This window comes from Takifugu flavidus, chromosome 5, assembly GCF_003711565.1.
Source record: "Takifugu flavidus isolate HTHZ2018 chromosome 5, ASM371156v2, whole genome shotgun sequence".
In the NCBI taxonomy this organism is placed as follows: Eukaryota; Metazoa; Chordata; class Actinopteri; order Tetraodontiformes; family Tetraodontidae; genus Takifugu; species Takifugu flavidus.
This window is the reverse complement of record NC_079524.1, coordinates 12,695,795-12,720,184: the sequence shown is the minus strand read 5'-3', so window position 1 is coordinate 12,720,184 and position 24,390 is coordinate 12,695,795. Positions and strand designations below refer to the sequence as shown.

Below are 24,390 nucleotides of genomic sequence, written 5' to 3'. Positions count from 1 at the left end.
TTTCAGGCTCCAGAGAGGCTTAACGTGGCTCTGCCGGCATCCTGGCCCTAACAATGGCTGCAGGTCCGGCAGAACGACCCTCATTCTCAGTTCCACCATCTCAGCTGCATTAAAGATGACGCTCTTTCCTCAGCAGCTCATGTGACTTTACTTCTCTAAATTTAAGCTTATTTGGCTATAAAACGTCCCTGCCCCCTGACCAAAGCCTCCCTGGTTAAATCTTCTGTCCTGACTGCAGCAGGACTGCAGATGCTGCTGTGTAATCTCCCCTAATGAGATGGAGATTTAAGAACAATTGAATTTGTGATCATTTCCTGGTGCAAGTGTGTTATTTCACACATGCTTCTATGTGCTGCCTTCGCATTGACCTTTGAAAAGAAGCTTTAATCCAAAAGATTTAAGGCCGGATTTAAAAATGCTTTGCTGGAGGTTTGTGCGATTCGTCGGCCCCTGTACCAACACGCTGGTGAGTAACATGGGGGCCGGTGTAGGACAGCACAGCAGAGGTTCTGTGGACTTTTATCCATCCTGAGGAGAAGGACAAGTGGCTCGGGAGGGGGGGCTGCAACCAGTATAAAACCTGGACATCAGAATGTTGCTCTGGGGTCCGTCCGGTTCATTATCCAGCAGGTTTCCATCTGTTTGGGGGTCAAAAGTTGAGGTTGTTTTGTCTTGGGAGGGTAAAGAGAGCTCAGCTTCGTAAGCCAGAGGACAAGGAGCACCTCAGACGGGAAAACTGAGAAGGAAACAATGACGGGAAGCTGTTCCCTCACCCCGACAGTCACCCACACAGCCAGAGAGGGGCATGTGGGTGTGTACGCTGAGATCTTGCCTACTTTTCCTGCCTAAATGCGTCTGGATGGAGTGTCATTCTAGGCCGAGGCGTCAATCACAGCAAACCGCTAATCGGGGAACAACGGTGCTGATGAGGACTGTTATCAGAGCCTCTTCCTCCCTCAGTGGGAACAGCTGTGCTGCTCCTCAGTTATTACTGATCAATTATCGCTCTAATGTGGAAGCCCATCCTGATATCCCCAAAGACACATGCTAATTTCTCCACAAACAAGGATAATATGAATCCCTACAGGCCTTGGGAGTAATTGGAAAAATGAATTCCATTAAAAATTCTTCCATTAAGAAAGTAGGAGTGAAGTCGTGCAGCTGATATGGGCTTTAAATCTTTTATTATATTAGAATTGATTCATCACAGGAGAACAACTAAGTAACATCTTCTAAATGAAATATCCACCAGGGGGCGCTGCGCGGCCCAGAAATGACTGATCCCACCGTTTAGACCTGAGAAAAACCAGACGCGATCACATGACACCTCATAACAGACTAAAGCTACAGTTCATCCCCTTATAAAGCACCTGTGGGTATGATTGTTATTATTTCTGCTGAGGGGACATCTGAGGGGGTTCTCCTGCGACACAGAGACAGTTGATGCTGAATAAACAGGTCAGTGAGGAAGAGCCACTTCTACTTGATTTAAATAACATGTACAATAATGGAGAAAATCACAAAAAAGATGAATCAATAAGGTGGTCTTGTTCTACAGAGGTTTTGTCCATGCACGTTTGTGTTGATAACCCTGGTAAGAGTGCAGGGTGAAGATGATGAGAGGAGGAACAGAAGGAAAGATCATGCGTCTGTTGGTTGCCTTGGAAACGGGCTGTTGCTGTTGTTGGCCCACCTCTGGCTCACCAACATGTTCCTTCTGAAGTTTGCTGGTCAGAAATCCAAGAAAAGATACCTGGAAAAACATTGAGTCGGACTCTGGTGGGTGGCAATAAATCACCTTGAACAAGCAGAGCAGGCTTTCTGTCAGACTCTGAACTTTTTGATGTTTTTAAACCTTTTTTGAAGCTGCAATGATCCATCCCAGATGTTCAGCAAACATCAGCGTGATGAAGATGGGGGGAAGGTGAAATTTCACATCTGCTACAACCTGCATTTTAACTCTGTGCAAATATGCTTTTGGTGGCTGCTTGTTTCAAGGAGACACATTCGTACGAATATCAATGAGAAACTGTAGATGTGCTCCACATTCGGAGGGGTGGGGGTGGGGGGTCGTTTCGGAGAGGTATTATAGAGGCATTAGAGTCACGTCATAATAATACCCAACACTAGAGAGCGTGTTTTAATTGAACAATAATAAAATCATTCTGCAGTTAATAATACTCCCATGTGGCCATCAACTCTGATGGTAATGCTGCTTGTCAGACCACCGCCCCCCACCCCCACTCCATCCCCCCAATCCCCTGACTAAAGGGGGCTGTGACCCCTACTGTCTCCTCAGATCTCATTAATGGCACCTCAGCCTTGTAGTGAAGCCCTGCGTGACCTTTAAACACACACTCTCTCTGTCTCTCACACACTCTTCGTCTCCTGCGACCTTCCACAGAGGGCGAGCACATCTCCCAACGGCGTGCACGACCCGCTGACCCTGTTCACCTGTGAAGTTTGGGAATTAGACAGCCAAGGTCGTAGAGGTCAACACACACTGGGCCGTGTTTAGCAGGTTCAATTGGCTACATCAAATTGATGAATGAGGCAAAGTGCTGATCGCCTCAATATCTTTGATTTATAGTCCGATTATTTGCTGATACTCACATGCAGCAAATTGAAATAGATTAGTTCTTTATTCATCTTTAATTTTTAACCCAGTTTACCCTGCTAAGATAACTTTTACAGTTTTTCACTCACATGTTATGGTTAAATGATCAGATTTTCTTTCATTTTGACACCATCCATTATAAATTATATATGTAAAATTATAAAGTGTTTTGATGCATAACTTGGGTGTTACACAGAACCAGGGGGCAATGAAAACAAACCAAAAGTTTTGGGCAACAAACACACAATTAAGGACAAAGAAAGATAAATCCAAATCTACATTTGGATTTGGATCTGCTTGTTTACTTTTAAGTCATTGAAAACATCAGAAACGGAAAGAGATTTTTCCAAACTACTCTTTTTGTCCTACCCAGTGCTGCCCCCTTTAATCTTAGATGGTACTGCAACAGAAGAAGCAGAAATACAGGAATTGAGTGAAACAGTAAAGAAAGGTCAGATCACCTCATCCAAAGATAATCTGATTGAGATTAGGTAAATCGATTATGAAACGACTATAAATGAATTTTTAAAATCTTTTTTCTATTCACAATCCCACTTTGTCTCTCTGCAGTGCCGGAACCAGCCCCTCGGACTGAGGACTTCCTCCAAACAGCGGGTATGAAAACACTTTTGACTGGTCACTTTGTTTATGTTCTAGTTGTCAGTCCGTGTTCTTGGAGCCGACAGAACAGGATGTTCCGGGCACATACCATGCACTCCAAAATATCCCAGGGACTAAGTGGACACTGGTCGACATTGTTTACTGGAAATCTGTGGTCACCAGACTAGAATACTCTGAGCAGCATGAGGGTTTAGATGGAGAATCCCATTTTCTTCCTCTGCTCTTCCTGTTTTCTTCAGATCCACATGCGTGTGATGACATCACAAACTGAGACAGTTTCCACAGCAGGGAGTTGGGTTTTGTTCCCTCTACTCAGAGTCCCCCACCCAAAACCCCGTGGCCAAGATCCCCGATAACATACTCGTTCCTCTAGACAAAGGGAACTAGGCGAGTGTGTGGAGATGAAAGGTGTGCCTACATTTTTGGACAGCCTGTGATCAGTCGGCTCCGGAGAATGAATTGGTATTAATCCAACCGCTGTAGGTTTCAGAGGTCACATGACTCATCTGTCCAAGTTCTCCGTACACAGCTCTGAGTCCCAATTCCAGATTAATTTCCTCCTCCTGTGACCTGCGGTGTGTGTACCATCCAGGCATTACGGAGATCATATTTTGGACTCAGCTTGGTTCCCATTTTAAAGGCCCAGACGAACTCTTCCTCTGAGAGAGCTGATCCTCAATCTGCTGTACGGGAGACATGGTCCTCCGAGGACCAGCAGCACTTTTATTAGTTATGATGCAGCTGAAACTTGAAGAATTCTTCACGTCTGCAAACATGGCGGCAAAAGTGTTTCAGCAGGAAGCAGATTGATGGAGGAGGACTCTGAACAGAGTGCCTGAGGGGTCACATGTTCCAGAGGTCTTCTGAAACTGGGCCAGGGGCTTCCTGGTATTATATAATGATCCCTGTTGTTTCATAACAGCCTCACATGACCTCTGTCTAAAGTTTGTTGACACCATATATGGAAGGAAGATAAGATGGTAAAGAGTTCCCATACCGGGAATTAAAGACGGGCCGCCTGGGTGAGAACCAGGAATCCTGACCACTAGACCATGTGGGTCATGGGGTGGCCAGCCACCCGTCCAGCCACCCATCCAGCCATCCGTCCATCCATCCGTCCGTCCGTCCGTCGTCCGTCCAGAAACAGGGTCAAAATGATGAAAATGGGACAAACTGTCCACTCCCACGTCAGCAGGTCATCAGATTAATGCCAAGGGAGACACTACTCCATAAGCAGCTTGTAAATTGGCCATTATTTCCATTTGCGTTGGGAATTATTCCTCCTGTATGCTGTGTAAAGGTGTTTCCAGCGAGTGTCCCTGCCCCGTCCTCTCAGAGGCAGCTGTATTCAGGACTCGTCCTATAGGGGTTGATCTCTTTATCCTCTGTTAGATAATGCAAACAGGTCCAGCTTTTAATCAATTTAAAATCCCCTTTTTTGCTAATGTGCTTTAAGAGGATTTGGCCTATACGTTATTACGGCGTCAGATGAGTAATTTCCTGACAGGAGATAATTTCCCTCATCTCACTTTTGTGGTTGACTTCATTACTGGTGAAAATCAAGCTGACGATGAACAAAAGCGGCGCTGCGGCGCCGCTGCCTGTACGAGGGGGATGAATTCACCTGCTGTGGCGGCATCAGCGCTGTCTTTCCCATTGATTTCTGATTTCTGTGTCACAGTGAAACATCCTGGCTGAGTTACGCAACAGCAGGCAGCTGCTGGCGGCAGCCCATAAATCCCTACGTGTGCTCATCTTGAGGAGATTAAAGCTGAAAACCCACCCAGAGAGTAGCACACGGAGGGGGGGAGCGCACTTTACTTTTCAGCTCTGGCTTTTCATTTGCTGGGATTTGTCGCTTTCTATTTTATTTCTAAAAAATCCACATGTGTGTGTTTGGTTGCCACGTGGACAAACACACTTGTGTGGATTTCTGCCCCCTCAGTTTTCTCCATTTCAAACTTCAGCTTTAATTATCAAATTAAAATGGTCCAAAGTTGCACCGGAGGCACCTGTCCTGCTGGATTTAATTTGGATTTTATTACCATCATTAACCCCCCACAGTCCACAAACACACATTAGCTCGACCGATGAGTCCTGAAGGTGTGTGTGAGTGTGTTTCCTGGGAGTGTCCTCGCCTCTCTCGACGCCAGCGTGACCCTGGTGAGGAAGAGGGTGTCAACACACACACATGTTGATGTCAGACTGGAGAACTTCCAGTGATTCCCCAATGATTCTTCTTCTTCTTCTTCTTCTCTTCTTCAGCCAACCATACTTGTGACTCTGACCAATGAGAGCGCAGCGCCGTACACCAGCAGGCCGGTGAGTCGCTCTGACATATGTGGCTGTTTTATCTGCAATATTTACCAAGAATTTGGGTTTCTGATGATTAACAATCACACAAACGGCAACAGACGTCAGCATTGTGTGTTCCGTGTAAGTGTGTGTACTTTTGTGGTGTGAGAATGGCCCGTTGGCTAAGACAACATGGTCTTCCTCAGAATTCGAGCCTGTTCTCTACGGCAGATGGAGGGAAATCCTGTTTTGTTGTCTCAGTCGTCTTCGGCTCCTCTCGTGTCGTCTGATGCGAATGTTCATGGCAGCCGCCACGGAAAGCCAATTAAGCAGCAACAAAGGAGATTATTAAGCAGCCCGCTGGTTCTGCACGGCTCGCTCTGTCTGGGGGGGGATGACTTTCTGCCAACTGGCACGCAGTTTATTGAATTACTCCCACCTGCAGCGCCAAGTGAATTTGACAGATTTATGCATTTGTTCATCATCCATTCCCTCATGGTCGTCTCCAGAACTCTCCAGTCACATGACCGGAATCAGGAGAAGCTGGTTGGCGAGAACCTGTAAGTTAGTTGGGAAGTGGGGCGCTAACCACCGAGGATTCAGAATATGAGAGTCTGAAGATGTGGGGAGAATCAAAACTTACAGTGAGAAGTTGAAACAAGCACCAAAGCAACAGTTTGTTGTGGATCATCAATGTTCACGTTGCTACTTAATTATTGTGTTTTGATGCCTTTATGGCACCATTTGCAGACTAGGGAGTGACTGAAATGTTGATTTCTGTGTATTTAATGAGAAAATACAACAGTGAAATATTTCCTTATGCACACTGGGCCTCGGTAACGTCGCTGTTTCCTGTTCTCACTGATGTTTTCCTGCTAAATCAGAAATCTGAATGTAAATCTGAGTATTCTTCATTTCTGTGTTCTCATTCTTCTGTCAATCAAGAGCGACCACAGTGCTGTTGCACAACCAACCTCGTGTCGCTGCTGAGCCGTGTGTGTGTGTGTACGTGTGTGTGTGTGTGTGACAGGGGTGTGCTGTAACCCTCTGACTGGACAGCATCACACACACTTCACACGGTTATGTAAGTCTGCCTTTGTCAGCTGTTGTTCCCGTCACACACACATTGATGAACTCTTACCCGCTGGGATGAAATTAGCTGTCTAGATGTCACTGGGGATATCTGCAGGACGTGTTTGAGTGTGTTTATTGCCAACAGGGAAGAACGTCGAGCACGTCTCCGCTGATCCGAACAGCCAGAGCGCTGGCTCTGGTTGGTCAAGAGCGAGTTCCTGCTGGTTTAATTTAGCGCCTCAACGACGTGCTGCATTATCCTTCACATGCCTCTGAACATAGAAAACACACACACACACACACACACACACACACACACACAATATATATATATAAAAATTTCGCATGTAGAGACGTTCGTAAGTAGAGGTCCCATTGTAATGATATAACACCTATTTCTTCTTTCTCATTCCTATTAGAAATGAGTTAATTGGAGGGAATTTAGGATTTCCTCCCATCTGTAGCTACAGACCAGCTTTTTTTCACAGCAGTGTCTGGAAACCAAAGGCCTATTTTTTCTCTGACATGTGATCTTTAGCCCAGACAAATGTACAGACGGTAGCTGTGGTACCGATGGAACCGATCACTAATAATATAGAATAAAACATACATTCATCCACTTTTAATAGTCACAAACTGACCCATTTGCCACAGACTCAGGCATGTTGTTACATCATAATCTATAGATTAAGATATTAGTGCACAGGATCCCTGCAGTGCTGCTGGTTTCTCAGCGACTTTTCTACCAGTTGGAGTTTGCTCAGAACAGCTGCAGGACTTTATCGCACACCCTTCCTGTGTCAGGTCTAAAATCATTTGTTTACTTTTAAATTTAGAAATCCAGATGGAAAGAGGAAATTAAGTTGCTGTAGTGTTTTTTTCCCTCTGACCTCATTGAAAAATTGCCAAACTGGAGCTCAGTCAAGAGTATTCAGATGATTAACCTCCATCAGGGGGGCGGGGGCCGTGTTATTGAACCTAGCTTACCATATTCAGAGAGATTTTATAAATAAAATAATACAAATGGGAGTAAAATATGACTGAAAGTTTGGATTAGATGTTTTCCAGATTTTGTCCCCTGATTGTCATCCTGATGTGTTCCTCTCGTAAAAGTGGCACCAGACACACTGTTGGCATTTATCCCGTTAACCTGGCGTCAGGTTGACAATTTACAGTTAAGCCCTTACAAATTAATGCTTTAAAACTAGCATCCTTCTGTTACCCCCTCACCTTTGATGTTCGGGGAAATGTTTGATTATTGATCAGAGGAATCTTTGATCATCATCAGACGAGCTGTGCTGGTAAAGCTGCAGGGGTGGTCAGCGTAGACGGAGATCCAGAGCTCTGATATTTATGCTGGATCTTGACTGTTGGTGATAAAATAGCATGTTTCTTGTTCTTTGATCTTTTCCTGCAGTGTTATGATCGCACAACAGTCGACATATCTGATATCGCACATGTTCAGAACATTACAGCTGGTGGAGGCTGGAGTTCAGCAGCTCGGCCATCGGACGGATCGCGTTGTTGTGCGAATCTTGACCGATTGTCCAGTCAGATCAAGCGGGGGACAGACGAGTTGGCTGGACTCTTTGTCGGTTCATCTTTGCTGTCGGACCTTTTGGATCAGAGCTCAAATTTATGTGGTGACTTCGTTTGTTAAACAAAATAAAGAAATAAAATCATCTTATAGGATTTTTTTTTTAAACAATGACAATATTTCCTTCTCTTGCCACGTGAACGATCAGGATGTCTTTATACCTCTTTGTCCAAATGCCCTTTAGAATCAAAGCTATGAAAATTGGAGAGAAAACCGTCCTTATCAGGTCCGCGCACAAAGACACATTTAGGTTAAAATTATGCATTAAAACCGCTCAGGGCTGGGTACGCATGTAGATTTTAAACAAATAGAGTTTCAGATCAAATATCCAACAGCTTGTCCTGTTTGCCATTTACGGAGACACAAATTAATCTTGGACATAAAAGAGGTTTTTTTTTTTTTTTATATTTAGGGTGGAGGAATTGGCTGATGGTTTATTCATGGGTAATCCTGGCCGGTGGCAGTAAAAGCTCTTATTGCTTCATTTGTTAAAGGGTATGTGCACACACGGATACACGTGTTCCTTCTTGTTGGCAATGTATGAAAATAAGCTGAATCTGAAATCTGCTCGGAGAAATCAAGGAAGGGAGGAGCGGAGAGAAACAGCCATTTTCATGTTGAAATGACCCAAAAGATGTTGTATAATGGTGACGAGAAACCAGTTTGTTCCAGCAGAGACCAGTTTAACACCTACTTTACTGGTCGGGAATATCTGGGTCAGAACCATCAAACCTTTGCTGCTTGTTTTGAGCCACTTTTGGAGAGTTTTATGGTGGCATTCTTCTCCTTGATATTTATACGACCTCCAGCTGAACTGTTTTTGCTTAAATATTTTCAAGGCGGGGAGGAGGGGATAGAATTTGCTGCTTTGGAATTGGATTGGACGGAATCCTCAAAGGCAGCTCTCCGTGCTACAGAGAAGATGATGGGATGTGAACCTCAACAGTGACTGCAGAACCCCATGTGATCACATGATCATGCAGAATCATTCATGAAGGTGATGAGTTCACATGTTCAAACAAGCAGGATCATCAACAAGAAATAAAATGTTTATCAAGTCACATTTAGAGAATAGCTCCAGATGAAACCATCGTTCTGCTTCTCCATTTCCTGCCGCCTCACCGAGCAGGTGCCAGCAGACTCTCACCGATGGCTTCACCTTTGACCTCAGGATCATGTGCTCCTCCTCATCAGCGCCACTAGTGTAACCATAGTAATGAGCAGCTTCACCCTACAGCTGGGGTGAAATTTGAAAGTTTCCCACAGGCCCCCGTGTGTCTATTTGATTGATCAGAAACCTAAATGAATGAAATCTGGTCATGAAAAGTCTCTCTTTGTCCAGGGTGACCTTCCAGCCTCTAAGCCCTGTGGTGACATCACGATTGTCAGTCTCGGCACCAGTAACAGTCATGAATAAATGAAAACCCTCGTGACGCCAGTCCGTCTGTGGCTCACCTTCACGAGTGTTTTATTAAGCAAAGGAGCAGTTACAGGTGTGTTTGATATGACAAAGAAGCACGGTGACCCTGAGAGCAGCAGAAGGTTCTTCTTCCTTTTTCAATTCAGGAGGTAGAAATGAAAAGTATAAAAGCAGCAAAGATCACCGCGGTGGAGGTGGACTCCTCTCTGGTGTGGGAGCCAGACCATCCGTCATGCAGTGACCCACACTTAAATGTGAACGTGTCACCTAGATGTTAAGTTCTTCCCCATAACTCTGACCTGAAAAGAGGAGCTTACATAAGCAGTTCTAGGTCACTTGGTCCTGATTCAAGGCATTTGTTATGCAAGGGACCTCAGCCATAGCTCCTCAGAGACCCTCAGACGCGCTCCTCACATCTTCAAACAGGGTTCAAACCAGTCTGATATGTCAGAAGGTAATTACTGATAGCGGCAGTGCGAGATGAAGAGGCCATGGAAAAGATGCCAGCATTGACATAACTGGGAGCTGCGGTCATTCCAGCTGTGTCCCAGTTATCAGCATTGGTTCATAGCTCATTGTGGAGGCTTAACATCAGAGCAAACCAACAGAGGAGCCAACAGGAAGGTCCTGGTGTGCCATTTGGAAACACTGGGATGCTGCTGAAAACCAGGTCTTTAAATTCTGCCGACTCACCGTGATTAAAAGTGCAGCAGGCCACAGGAGGCTCCTATACCCAAAGCCTCCATCCATCCTCATGTCCTAATTCACAGCAGCACCATCACCAAAGCTGCAGCAGACCGTGAATTACTGCCTTGCTCAAGGGGAGCAGCGCTGAGGAAAAAGCATCATTTCATCATGTTCTCTCTCCCAGCGTCATCTCTCCAGTCACCAGTCATGTCCGACCAGGTGACTTTAATACCGTAACCCCACCAGGAGAGCTGCAGCAGAAGGATTTTCTATATCTGTGGGGGGAAACTGTCCTGATAACCTCATTCTGTCGGTCTTCTGTGGAGCTGGATTTTCTCTCCTCTCCTTTAATGTCAAACCTGGAAAAATAACAGCACAGATCCTGCAATTCCTCTTCTTAAGGGATCCAGCTGGGGTCGGACTTTCGGACTTGGGCTGGTTTGATACCGTCCGTTTTTGTGATTGAAGCAATCTACGAGAAAATGGCACCGGCGCCGCCTCACGCTGGCCCCGTCATTGGCAGATATGTTTAAAGCTAGACTCATTGTTTTCCTATGGAGAATGACAGCACTTCCCCGGGTGTCCGCTCACCGCTGCGGTTTTCAGTGCAGAACCACGTCTAACAGTTTAGTTTAGTATTTCACAACGACCAAACCTCAACGCTCAAAGCTGTTCTAGATAAATGTGTATTTTCCTGCAGTCGAACACTTCCTGACCTCCCTTGCTCATCTTATCTTCGCCTCTACGTTCCACGGTTTATTGGCTTCCTTTGAGGATGACATTGAGGTTGCTGGAAAACTGGGGCGTCATCACGGAACAAAGCTGAACTCTGCTTTATGCATGCGAGGCGCCGGTTCTGTTTCCAACAGAGGAGGGAAGACGGGAGACGAGAGCTCATTTACACACAGTGCCACAGGCGTGAGTGAGGGGAGACGCAGGGGTACGAGGCTAATTACTCCCAATGCAGAGAAGCAGGAGTGCCCACTCCCCCCCCCCCCCCCCCCCCCCCCCACCGCCCTTCCCCTGAGAGAAGGCCAGTCGGGATGATATTCTGAGAGAACGGGACACAAATGACAAATACAGCAGGAACTGGAGACGGATTCTCAATCCCACTCCTGCTGCTGCATCTCGACAGGATGTAACCATGGTTACCAGCATCATCAGGCTCTCACTGGTGACTGTAGACATCCAAAAATACACTTTTTTTCCCTTCATTTTGCCTGCGTTCTACCTGTATACTGTGTGTCCCCAATAAATGGACCCTGAGTCCTGGCTGTCTCAGACATGTGCACATCTCCATTTCTCTCCATGTTTTAAACACAAGGTGGATGATGCTGGTCAGACCCAAGAGCAGTTTTTTGCTGCATTCCTTGGGTCTAGCTGCTGATGTTGCGCCTCAAACTGGACCGAAGCTCCGCAGCACAACAGGAGGAGGTAACAGAAGTGTGGAACCAGGAGGAGGGATGAAGAAAAAAGGGACCGTGACTTTGATACTTGGCTTTTTTCTGTGGTCGAACTTTGTCTGCTACAGGTTGTTTTTATGTGGAGGGACAGATTGTGCTCTGTGAGTGGGGGTTAATCCCCCAGGATCATCCTCTGGTCTTTGTGCTTCAGCTGACACTTGCATCATTTACTGCTGAGATTAACCTGTGGCAGGAACAACTTAAGTTCGCTTCCTCTTGTTTGACGCCCCTCCTCAAAAAGATGCGTTTCGGGTTGAACATGCCGAATCACTCGTGTCAGAGACCCAAACGTCACGCCTTCCTTCAGGTCGCCTTTTATAACCAGTCTTTTGTGGAAAGCCAAATTGAATTTGTCATGCTTCTGCAGCAAGTGTGTTAATAGCACTAACACCACACATCGTGCACGGTTACTCACATAGACACATTGTTATGTTTATAGACACAAAGACCTCACGGGGAAGATAAATGAATCAGAAAATCCAAATTAAAAGGCATTCAAGCAGGAAAGTTCATTACATAAGTAGAGCATTGTTCTAAGGAAGGACTTTGAGCTTAAAGTGCTCAAAGCTGCTCTAAAACCTTGTTTGTTAGCATAAGAAGCTGCAGGGTTTAAACTTGAGGGCTAAAACACATCTGAGCAGGGCTGATACATCAGTTACTGTACAGGGTGTTCTCAGACTCTTTTACACCCCCCCAGTGCTGGGACGTGTCCTACTTCTTCTATTGTCTGTGCGGAGAACTACTGTACTTTAATATTTCATATACACGTCTGAACACGTTTGAATCTCCCCAGAATAACAGGAGCGAGTCGTAGCTCCTTAAATAATAATAAACCTGATGTGAAACGTTGTCTAGCTGACCGCGTTTCTGCAGTTGCCGGATCGACGACTCCTGTTTTTTTCTTCATCGTTCCTGCTGGTGATTAATTGTGCAGCAGAGGGAACTAATAGTCAATGTTATCGCCGCCGTGTTATCGTTGGGAATCCCTGCTGAAGACTTGAGTGTCCTCAGGTTTCTTCAACGGGTTTATTGAAGGCTTTAGAGTTTAAGGCCAACAGACGAGCGGAAAACGCCTCCCGTCAAGAATGTCGACTCTTTTCCTTTATGTTTTCTATGCAAGCTCTGTTAAATCCTCCTTCCCGTGTGCTGCCTTGAGGGTTGGATGGTGAAATAATCCCATTCAGCCTTTGAAGTATCCCAGTTCTAAGAGTAAAGAGAGGAACTCTGGGTCATTGTTTCCTTGGTTTTCACATTAGTGTTGGCAGCTGTGAGTTGAGCTATTGCTATCAGAGGTGAAATGGAAACAAATTTAAGTGACAGTTCCTGTCCTGAGGTCAGCTCGGTTGTGTGACTATAACTGTCCATCAGACTGGTGTGACTGATGTTTTTGCACATGTCACGTAGAAACCTCAGTCTCCATCAAAGACCTACATGTGTGCTAGCATCCGTGTCCCTCCTCCAAATAATTATTCTTGTCTTTTTCTGCCTCAGATCTTTAAAGTTGCAGCTGCTGGAGCTTCTTGAACAGAGCTTTGGAAGGCAGGTGGAAAGCTGCTTCCTTCAGTTTCTTCCGCATGTTTTTCTCCTCCCTTGTATTGTAGTTTTTGTCATTTCTTTTGCTTTTGCTGTTTTTCTTCTTTTCACAAGCAAAAAAGGGAGAGAGCGCATGGGTCCATCTGGTCCTGTTGTGGAATGCCATTTGGTCCCCTGAACGCCAGCCAGCTCAGGGCCGCCATCTGTGCCGCTCTTTGTCACAGAGGTCTGGCACTGGGGCTTCACCACCACCCCTCACTCTCCTTCATCCATCCGTCCATCCTCTGAGATGAGAAAAGTGCCCTAAAAGGCCCGTTCCACTGACCACCATGTCCTTCTTACATAAAGCCAGATGACGTAATCCCGGACGTCTGGACCATTCTTCCATTTCTCTGTGAGTGTAGTTCCAGCACTCAAGGCCAAATGATGAAAAGAAGGTGTAAATGATGTGGATCCATCAGAGCAGAAACGGGCAGACAGATGAATGCTTGAGTTTCGGACCTTTGGTGTGTTGGCTCTCCTCCAGACCTGCAAATCAGCACCTGCGGCTGCCGAGGTAGCCACGGTGTTTAGGCACGTGCATGTGGGTGTGCATGTGAGAGAGAGAGAGAGAGAGAGAGAGAGAGATTATTCAAGCATGAAGTTTGTGTGTTGTGATGAAATTGCATCCTGCTGCAACCGTGACTAATTTGTTGTGATGTCAGTAGTCATTTGAATCTCACACACACACACACACACACACACACCACACACACACACACACACACACACGACCATTGTTTCCTCTGTGCGTCATCAGCATAAAGCCTCCACCAAAGCAGCCGTCATCGTGTTTTGTAGTTTATCTCACATCCACAAAGAGACAGCGAGTCTGGCTCTTGTGGGACGGACTGGGAGTGGCGGTGGTGTACTCCCTTAAAAATGTGATGGTGATCACACCAGATCTAATCCAGGGCCTTCTGCTGCGCTCTATGTTCCTCAGTGAGCCTGCTGGTCTGTAGAACATATGGAACAGGGAATCTTAATGGGGGGGACAGCTGGGGGGGCCTGGCTGCATCAGCTGTGCCTGTCAAACCAGTAATCAGAACCAACGTGACATCATACCAGTTTGACAGATGAGCAATATATAATTCATGCAGATCCACCCTCTGCATCCCAGGACTTGGTTCTAGCTAACCAATCGGTGACTCGGTTGAGTCAAAGGCAGCGTGCACTGGGACGTGTCAGGTGGATCAGAACACAATGACTGATGAGTGACAGGTCCCAATCAGGCCAGTTGTCGCGAACAAATGTGGGCTCAACCTGCCACAGTTGGCGCCTGTCTGGTCCTCTGGTGCCAGAACACAGCAGAATGGACCTGATACCAGCCAACCTCCACTAGAGACTCACGGGGAATCTGTGAAGAATAATCAGAATAATCACTGTATCCGTTTGTCTGGAGCAGTGATTTACTGGAACAGCAGCACAGCAAAACTGGAACAAATCTGCCTCACATGGTAACCAGATCCACACAGAACCCCGGTTCTGTTCCAGAGTTTGAGTGACCGTATGTATGTATGGAAACTAGGGAGTTCTGGTGCTTATGGAGATGCTTTTGCCATAAAGCGGAGTGTGAGTGTGAAGATGATGTGAATATGATTAAACTTCTGACGGTCTCATGTGACCCCACCCTGAACCTTCTGGACCTCTTGCCTTCTGGGATGTTTCTTGTTATTCCAGGGTGGGGCTTCAGCTCTCACCCTGTCCTGCTCTTGTGAAAGGAGGAGGGCTAGTTAAGGAGGTGTGTGTGTTTGGGGGGAGTCGGTGGCTCATTGTTTCCTTTGTTTCCTCCAAATCACCCCCCCGAATACCAACTGTGTGAGATAAACAAAGAGACGCAGACATTCTGAGGTCAGCAGTGCCGTTAAAATATGATAGATGATTTGTTACAATGACATAAAAGTAGTCCAGGCAGGCAGAAAGACAGACCCCCTTTCCCCCCCCCCCCCCACACACACACACATGCTCCCAGCTGCTCGGGCTAATTACTGCTGTTCCCAGTCCAGTATCTCCCCACCGTCCCAGCCGAGCTCCTCTGTTTTTATGTGGTTAATGATATTATTGTTTGGCTGAGCTCCTGGGTCTTCGGCGCTCCTCACTAATTCATCTGCACCTGCTTCCTCTCATACTGCTGATGGCAGGTGAGTGGATGAATCTGGCCACCGCCTGTTTCTGGCAGAGCCATCAGGAACTGGGCTCAGTGCTTCCCTGTCCGAACCAGGAGAGGAACATGATGCCAAAGTCCAGGAAACTACAAATGCTGCTGCCTGTGCGACCCACTCGTTCTCCTGGTGACATTAAAAAGGGCCCAGAAACAGTTGAGGAGACACACAAGCAGATAAATATGAACTGAAGTGTGTCAGTAAACACAATAAACACACTTTAATAACTGACTTCTCCTCATCCTCCATATCTAAATCAGGCTGTAGCTTCCATGACTGCAGTGGAACTTAAAGTGTTTACTCTTCAGTTAAAGATTTACTCCACACATCTCACTTTGTCCAGACGGAGGACAGCAGAACAATGCAAGTCCAAATATCCCTCAGAGAACAATGTCAGCTCTGGAACTCATTACCTTCTATGGCTCCGGAGGTGCAAAGTGGATTCAGGTTGCAGAACCCCTGCATGGGACACGGATCCCTGCATGGGATACAGATCCCTGTGTGGGACACAGATCCCTGCTTGGGATACAGATCCCTGTGTGGGACACAGATCCCTGCTTGGGATACAGATCCCTGTGTGGGACACAGATCCCTGCTTGGGATACAGATCCCTGTGTGGGACACAGATCCCTGCATGGGATACAGATCCTGTGTGGGACACAGATCCCTGCATGGGATACAGATCCTTGTGTGGGACACAGATCCCTGCATGGGATACAGATCCTTGTGTGGGACACAGATCCCTGCTTGGGATACAGATCCCAGTGTGATGACCTGTACTGTTTGTTGTTGCAGCTCTTGAACCTCTGCAATGTTGATGCAAATTCTGAAATCAAACACCAACTCTGATCTCTGCTGTCCTCCAAAATGATCAGCTATGTCCTGACTGGGACAGGTTTGGGATGTTCATGCTTTTGTTGATTTATGCTCTAAGTTGTTGCTCTTGGTTTTCAAACTGCGAACGTTGTACCTTCGGAGGCTTCCAGAGAAAGTAAAATGTATTTTCACTGGTATAGAAACACATTCCTGCTTCAGTTGGACCCAGCAGTTCCTCCACATGGTTGTGATCATCTGCTGGGAGAATCAGGTGCTGATTGACAGTAGTAGGAGTTCAGATGTTTGCTGTGGTTTGGGGGTGGGGGGATGGGTTGTTACAGAGGAGGGCTCCTCCTGTGTGGTCAGGATCACTTTACCAGAAGAAACGCAGCCACTTGTTCAGGGCTGTGAAAACAGTCCTGGCGTTGACATGCTGGACATTCTCCGGCCACCAAAAGGGGGTCACCTCGGTGACATAGGAGGGACACATTCCAAGCAATCCAAAGGCTCCCAGGGGGCAACAGAGGAATGGGAAAAGGCTGAATGATGAATTTCAATTCTGTCTGGATTCCAGAAACAAAAGCGCACCGAGAGATGGATGATACCAATAACAGCGTTCAGCCTTATTTAATCACAATGCAGGTGAAGAATAAAGACATTTATGTGATGAGGACAACAAATGCTCAACCTCTTGGAATGTGGCTGTTTAAAACAAAGCTTTTGAGGGAAATTTCTCAACTCTTTGTTCCATTTTGAGGTTCTGAGTTCCTGTTTGAAGCAGCCGACTGCACGAACAAAGAAAGAAGGAATTCAAGGTGGAAATCCCTGCGGGGTTGCTCAGACTTCCAGATGCTCCTGAGACATATGGGAAATGTGCATTTTGACTGAGGATCATCTCAGCTGCCTGTGACCCACATGTGATGAAGGAACTGTATTTACTGTACTGTAGAGCTGTCGTTACACCACAACCGCACTTCTTCATCACCACGTCTCAAACGCATCTCTCTTGTTGAACGTATAACAGCCAATGTTTGCCTCATTCTGTATACACATCTGCCGCACGTATGAAATGTTTTGAAAGGCAGTCGGCTGCCAGAAGTTTGCTATCGGTCAAAGCGGCCTCTTCAAATTGGTAGCTACTATAAAAATACGAGCAAATGAGAGGGCAGCCAGGCGAGGGACCAAGTCCTTCACATGAGAGGCTGCAGTGAAGCTTTGAAAAACATCACAACGGCTCCGAAGGCTACGTTTACAGCTGATAAACGACCTGCTGTGGTTCCTCCATGTGTGTTTTAAAATCCTGTGGCTCAGCATCCCACCGTGGAGGGGAGGCACATGCCTCGCAGCTGCACAAGGCAGCCACGGCCAAACAGCGTCTGCATGCGTTGTTGTAGTATAAACAAGCAATGAGCAGCTTATGGTTCCAGTCCAAAAGCCTGACTTTCTCTGCCTGCTGTACAGAGCATTCTTAAGGGAAAGCTGTCAGGGGGCGGAGCTGAAAGATGTGGTTTGTATCTGCAAGATGTAAATGACCCATAGAGCTGTTCACCTGGAAAATGCTGGGGAGTGTGTGGCCGATGAGTTTATTAATACTGGGAATTCTAAGCTGGGACCACTGACTGATGGTCAACAAGGCGATGAAATACTTGATGTATCTTGAACGCATCTTTGTGCCACGATCATGGAGCTGAATGCTACATTAGCTTTTGTTCGTGGGTGGGGAAATCGCTGCTAGAGAAAAGCCTTATTAACTTTTACAACATGAAAACAAATCTAAATGCCACCTAAATTAAACAAATTTTATCGCTGAGGCCGAGTTTTTCCATCTATTGCACAAATCCTTCTCATGCCAAAGTCACAGATGATGGAAGCAGCCTGTGTGGTTTATTTTTGGAGATGGATGTACTGAAGAATGTGATAAGAACTCCAACAACAAAAATCCTCTGTGATGCTGCTTTTGCCTTGTTTACAATATAAACATGTTTTTTTGCACTAAGTGTGCACAACTCTGAAGCTTGAAGGCATTTAGAACAACTTACATTACTTAAATATTAATAATTAATCATTAATTTCACTGTTTTTTTTTCATTGGTGATGAGAAACACAGAGAAGAACACAGATATAAACAACATACTGTTTTTTTTTCATTGGTGGTGAGAAACACAGAGAAGAACACAGATATAAACAACATCGAGGTTCTAAAACCACCAGAAGAAAGCAGTCATGGAGGATTGAGAACTCATAAATGCGAAGTTGCTCAGTCTGAGAGTCAATGCAGATTCCACAAACTGCTCCTGATTTGAGTCTTACACTCGTTTGCGGTGTGAAAGTTTCAAACCTCTGATGTGAAGCGGTCGGGTAGCATCAGCCCGCCTCCTCCCTCAGCGGGTAGCCTCAGTTCTTCTTCAGCCTGAACTGCTGTAACCATTTTGAGCGTGTGAGCCGTCTGTACCTCGCCACACCTCACTGTATGCTCACTGACCTGGTTTTCTGCACCACAAATCACACATAAAAGAAAGCGGCCTCTCATCATGTTCAGTTCACAGGAGGGTCTACAGACACATAGTCATCCCTGTAAATGCTGCAGAGAATCTAATGTTCACCAATGGCAGCTGTTAGCGGCCAAACATCGATCTGAAATGCTTTGAGTCCTTAAAAAGGGATGGTGTGCCTTTGTTTGTGTAAGAGGAGAGTGTGTGATGAGGCTCAGGCGGCCGCTGGAGAAAAGCCTGGAGGCATGTTTGAGTAATGAGATGAATGTCCAGTCAACTGTCTCAGCTCCTCTCTGCCTGTAATTACCTATTCTGTGACAGGCTCATCATTGCTACATGAGTCTGTGTGTGTGTGTGTGTGTGTGTGTGTGTGTGGTGTGTGTGTGCGTGTGTGTGTGGTGTGTGTGTGTGTGTGTGTGTGTGTGTGTGTGTTACCATTGCTGCAGTTTACAAGATAAAGAAGGATAAAATCTAAGCAGAGCTTGTACAACAAACCACTTTATCAGCCTGACGTTTATTCTGCCATCGTGCCTCTTTGATGACCAAAAGTCTCATGATTCTCTGCTGTTTACTGAAGTTGATTGCGCAATAGTCAATCTGTGAGCAACCTTTCTGTCACACTTGTTTGGCTTCCACTTACTCTCATCTGCGCTTTCAAAGCCGCTCGCTTGATGGTGATTGAATTGTTCAACATCCCTATATTGTCAGTCTTCTAATATTTACAGCTCATCAGTAATAATGATGAATTAAGAGCAATTTTGGTGGGGTTTTCCAAAGAAGGTTTTGTGTTTGGATTTTTACGTGACGCGTTTTTGCTCCACTTTCGCCGTTTGACCACTGTCTGATGCTCCTAAAGGTAAAAAAAAAACAAAAAAAACCTGAGCCTTATTTTAGAACTTTTATTTCCTCTTTGTGAGGTCATTGCACAGTACTGAAAGGGACAGTTTCTGTTGTGTAATCAGTTTCTGGTGGTCATATTAATTCCACTATTCTTGAGAATATTTAAGTCTGAGAGTCTTTTTTTTTTTTACATGAAGTGTCTGTCTCTCAGACATGCCATGGTTGGCATTTATATAAAATAAAGATATGTAGTAAATGTATGGTTTACACACATTTCTCCTTCAGACACTTGGAAAATTGTCTTTATTTGTAAAGAACACCAAAGAACACCAGTGCTTTCTTTTGCAGATTCCCGTTAAACTCATTCTGAGTCAGAAGAACAAAGGCTGAATGCTGAAAATGCAAATGTACCAGCAGGAGGGCTGACTGGATCCACATTAGCAACACTTTGAGACCCTCCCTTCCCACTAATTGTTGTATTAGTAGATGAAAGACTGACTATTAGAGAAGATGAAATAGGAGGGACATCACATGATTAACAGACATCCTGAGAATGCTCAAGACAAACCACCAACACATCCTCGTCTGTTGGAGGTGTTTCCTCTGGATGTTTCTCTCTTGATATTCAGATGTTGACATGAATTTAGGGGTCTTAGTGGAAATGGCCGCTCCATTCAACAAATGCCTCTTGGGTCAAATAGACGACTGTAGAAACAAAACAAAAAAAAAGGGGGGGGGGGGGTCAAATGTTCCCTAAGACCTTTTGACATTTCTTAAAAAATCAGCTTTTTTATATAATATATATAATCACATAATTCTAGGGTGTTCTCAGATGCAAAGCACACGTACGAATAATATGCAAGTTTAATTATAATTATATGATGTTGATGAAAGTAACTGGGACGATATATAAGTGCGTAATATGAAGAATGTCTGATGTAATTTAGATGTGTCTTTGTGGAAAACTTTATTATTCTGCTATTTTATGTTTGGGGAAGTCGCTATTTCCAGCCCAGGCGCGTGACATCACGCGCTGAAGCGGCGTTACCCGGAAGTGGGCTGTTTCCGAGGCACCGCCGGCTTTGTTTACATCCCTTCGAATTTCTAAAAATGAATCCTGCGATGATCAATTCGACAAACTCTGTTTCGACGGCAAGAAGTAAGAAACCTTTAACCACTCGACGTGTTTATTTTGGGACTTAATTGACAGGACAGCGTGCGGGATGTAATAATGTCCGCAAGCGCTTCCTGTTAGCCTCTAATGTAGCTTCTTACAGACTGATGCTTCATTTCTTATCGGGTATTCGCCGATAATAAAACTCAGAGATTTCTCGGGACATTCCACATGTTTCTGCGTAAACTCTGTTACCGTAAAGTATCTGAACTGTGGATAAGTCAAACTTTCAGTTCATCTGTAGCAGGTTGGTTTCAATTTTACTTCTAGATGGTAACATCCGCTTCCTCTAAACTCCATCTAAACTAAATGATCAGATGCAGGCGGTCAAAACTTTATTTTCATTTAATATCTGCATTATTTTAACATAGTCGTCTTTTGTGCTCGTCAGACTAAATATATAATGTAAATCTACATTTTAGATACTTGGTAGGGTAATTAAACAACAACAAATGTGGTCATATTAGATGTGTGTTATGTTATTGTTTTAATTAGAATATGAACTTAACTTATGCATGAAATATACAGGACACATCAGTGATGACCATTATTACATCCACAACTGATGGGTTTAAATGATGTTTCTCTTGGAAATGGTGCAGAGGTGATATCCCAGCTGTTACTGTAACCATCCACTCTTTCTGACTGCAAAGGAAAACGTGAGGCCGAGCGTTCAGTAAACTGGACCGTGGAGGAGACTCGGGTGTTGCTGTGTGCCTGGAGCGACGAACGCATCCAGAAGAGTTTGGCGGAGAACCTCCGAAACCGCCATGTCTTTAAGCAACTCTCGGCCCGAATGAGTGAAATGGGTTTCTTCCGCAACCCTCAGCAGTGTCGGCTCCGGGTGAAAACTCTAAAGGCCAACTATGTGAGAGCCAAACTACAGAGGAGTGTCGACAGCTCGCAGCCTTGCACTTTTAAATACTTTACAGAAATGGATGCTGTTTTGAGTCGGAGGGCCGTAACAGGTAATGGAGGGCCCTATACTGCTTCACCAGATCGGACACCATGTTTAAATATAGATGCCACTGGACATGGGTTTGCTTCTTTGGAGAGGAGAGGACCAAGTCTGAGCTCTTTGGAGGAGGGTGAACGCCATTATTCTTGGCAGCTGGACTCTGACATCAAGTTGGAGGGTGTAGAACATTCAGCAGATGTGTTTGAATTTAGCAATACGGGATTCCCACATCAGCAGAGGGGCCCATGCCCAGAAGAGGATCAAGAATCATCAACCAATGGAGAGATTGCAGGTATGTGGCTGCACTAAGTTGTTCTTTCTTTGTCTGTGCATGTTTAGTTTAGTCTAACCCTGCCCTCATCATTTTCACTGACTAACAGTGTCTGCTGCCAGTTACAATCTCTCTTCTGTTTTGGTTTTTGTTCTGTTTTAAAGCTACTCAGGAAACCAGTTTGAGCATTCCTTCTCCACATGGAATAGCACCCCCACCTGCTTCTGCCCCTCGTGACAGATCCACTGCGTCTCCACTCCACGGTCCTCCAAACCCCCCCACCCTCCCAACCACTGCCCACTGTCACACAGACTCCAGCTGCCTGGAGCCCATCGTCAGGCACATCTCGGACTGCTTCCAGCGGATGATGTCGGACACGCGGGGCCTCTTTGTGCAGCTGGAGAATCAGCGGCAGGATCAAGCTCGCTGGCACCAGGAGCTCTTGGCCCAGTGGCTGCAGCGGGAGGAGTGCAGGCAGAGGGAGATGGCTGAGAGGGAGGAGAGGAGGGAGAAGGCCCGAATGGAGCACGAGATCAGGGTTCTGGAGCTCCTCACCAGTCTGACCAGAGAGCAGAGGTGCAGGTGTGGAGGACACCCGGCAGTTGCAGAGGCACAATTCAGCTCGAATCACACCAGGAAGAATTATTTCAGTTCTGGTGGAACAAATAAATGAAAAAGAGATTTTGATTGAATGACAGACAATTTCCAGGGTCAAATGTAGGCTGGAAACCAGTTAAACCAAGCAGAGGAGCTGACCCAGAATACAGACTCAGCATGTAAGGACTCACAAATAGATCCTGAAGGGAGTTCTGCTGTATTTGCAGCAGGAATTCTCAGATAAATAAATCCAGTTTCAAACCAGCCTCACGATTGATGTCTTTGATATGGTGCTGATGTGCTGACCAAACATTTTTATGATGTTTTTAACAATTAAATCTCCACCATAATAAAGATTTAAGCTTCTGTGTGATGTGGGACACCCCCCCACCACCACCACCACCACCACTAAGCCTTGAAGCTGTGGTCTGTGTGTGTGTGTGTGTGTGTGTGTGTTACCTCAATAGACTGAAAAGCTTCCATTCAGCCCTTCAACCTGTGAGTAGACTGTGACCAGATCAGGAGAATTCCACCTCTCCAACCTCTTGAACCAGATTGTAATCAGCCCTGGTCTAACTGGTATTCGCACCGTCTCCAAAACCAGACAGACAAATACTTAAAGGACCGATGGAGACGGAGCCACAGATGGGATGTGGATCTTTAAATGGAAACTTAGTTCTGTCCTGACTACACTTTAGCCCTGTGTCCTCGGTACCGTCTGCAGTCCTGATGTTTGTGGTCAAACTGCGAACAAAGCTGGATTAGGACGTGTTTGTAAATCTGCAGTAATAACAGCAGATTACGTAATGTCGCCGGATGATCATTCATTACGGTTGACTGTCGGGATTTATTATCTTTGTGCGTAAAACATTTTAAAATTAGACCTTTAATTGAGAGAATGAGGTAGCTCTACTTGAGAGAGTTCAATAAAGGAAGAATTTAAGATTATTTGTGTTTCGGGAACTTTGGGGGATTTTAAAGTATTTTTCCTTCAACTGTAAAGTGTCACTTGTTTCGCCCTCGAGGGATTTTTCTCGTCATAGTCACTCAGAATGGATTTTTCGTGTCAGGAATCACCTGAGGTCCATATTTAGACATTTCACGTCCTCATGAGGAACCAAAACTGCTGTCCTCTCCAAAGCTCTTTCTTTATCAGAGACCTGCGTGGCAGCAGTGTCGTAGCACAATAGTGATGGCTGATGTCTGACAGTGTGTTGCAGGTAAAGATTATTGGTATTTCATAAAAGCAGGTGCTTTGGAATAATGAAAAAAGTAGATTTCTGCTCAGTTTTGGATCAAAACTTTAGTAGCAAAGTTGATTTTTCAGTGTTTGGAGATGTGAAAGGTCATAACAGTTTTCTCGAGTTTGCTATAGGGACAGAAATGAAGTTATTCATCATCAACATGATTGTTATAATTGAAAGTTATGTCTTCGCACCTTTGTGCTATTTATATTTGCCATTTGATCATAAATATCATTTGTTAGTCACGCCAAATGGAACCATTGGGTGTGAATAACAAGTGATATCATTGCAAAAATCCCCCCCCCCGAAAAAAAAAGTCCCTCAAAGGTTCACACAGAAACGCCCGCGCACGGATCCATTGTCTTTGCCACGTTCAGAAAGTCATAGCAGAAGTGAAACATGTAGGAAGGATGACGGCGATTTATTGAAATCGAAAACTGGAGAAGCGGGGGAGGGAGGGCGGGGAGGGTGTGTTGGGGCTGAGATCTGT

General features: G+C 45.4%; 2 protein-coding genes across 2 annotated transcripts in view; both read left to right on the top strand.

Moving 5' to 3' along the window:
- Positions 1-24,390, top strand: part of rasgef1ba (RasGEF domain family, member 1Ba) — a 39,583-nt gene that overhangs the window by 1,320 nt on the left and 13,873 nt on the right. Inside the window, exons 2-3 of the mRNA XM_057032386.1 lie at positions 3,188-3,232; positions 5,504-5,560. Of these exons, the coding sequence (XP_056888366.1) occupies positions 3,188-3,232; positions 5,504-5,560 (102 nt within the window). The remainder of the gene's footprint in view (positions 1-3,187; positions 3,233-5,503; positions 5,561-24,390) is intronic.
- LOC130525536 (uncharacterized) lies at positions 20,671-22,921 on the top strand. The gene is made up of 3 exons (XM_057032389.1): positions 20,671-20,815; positions 21,484-22,080; positions 22,224-22,921. The coding sequence occupies exons 1-3, from the start codon at positions 20,767-20,769 to the stop codon at positions 22,730-22,732; spliced, it is 1,155 nt and encodes a 384-aa protein (XP_056888369.1). The 5' UTR covers positions 20,671-20,766; the 3' UTR covers positions 22,733-22,921.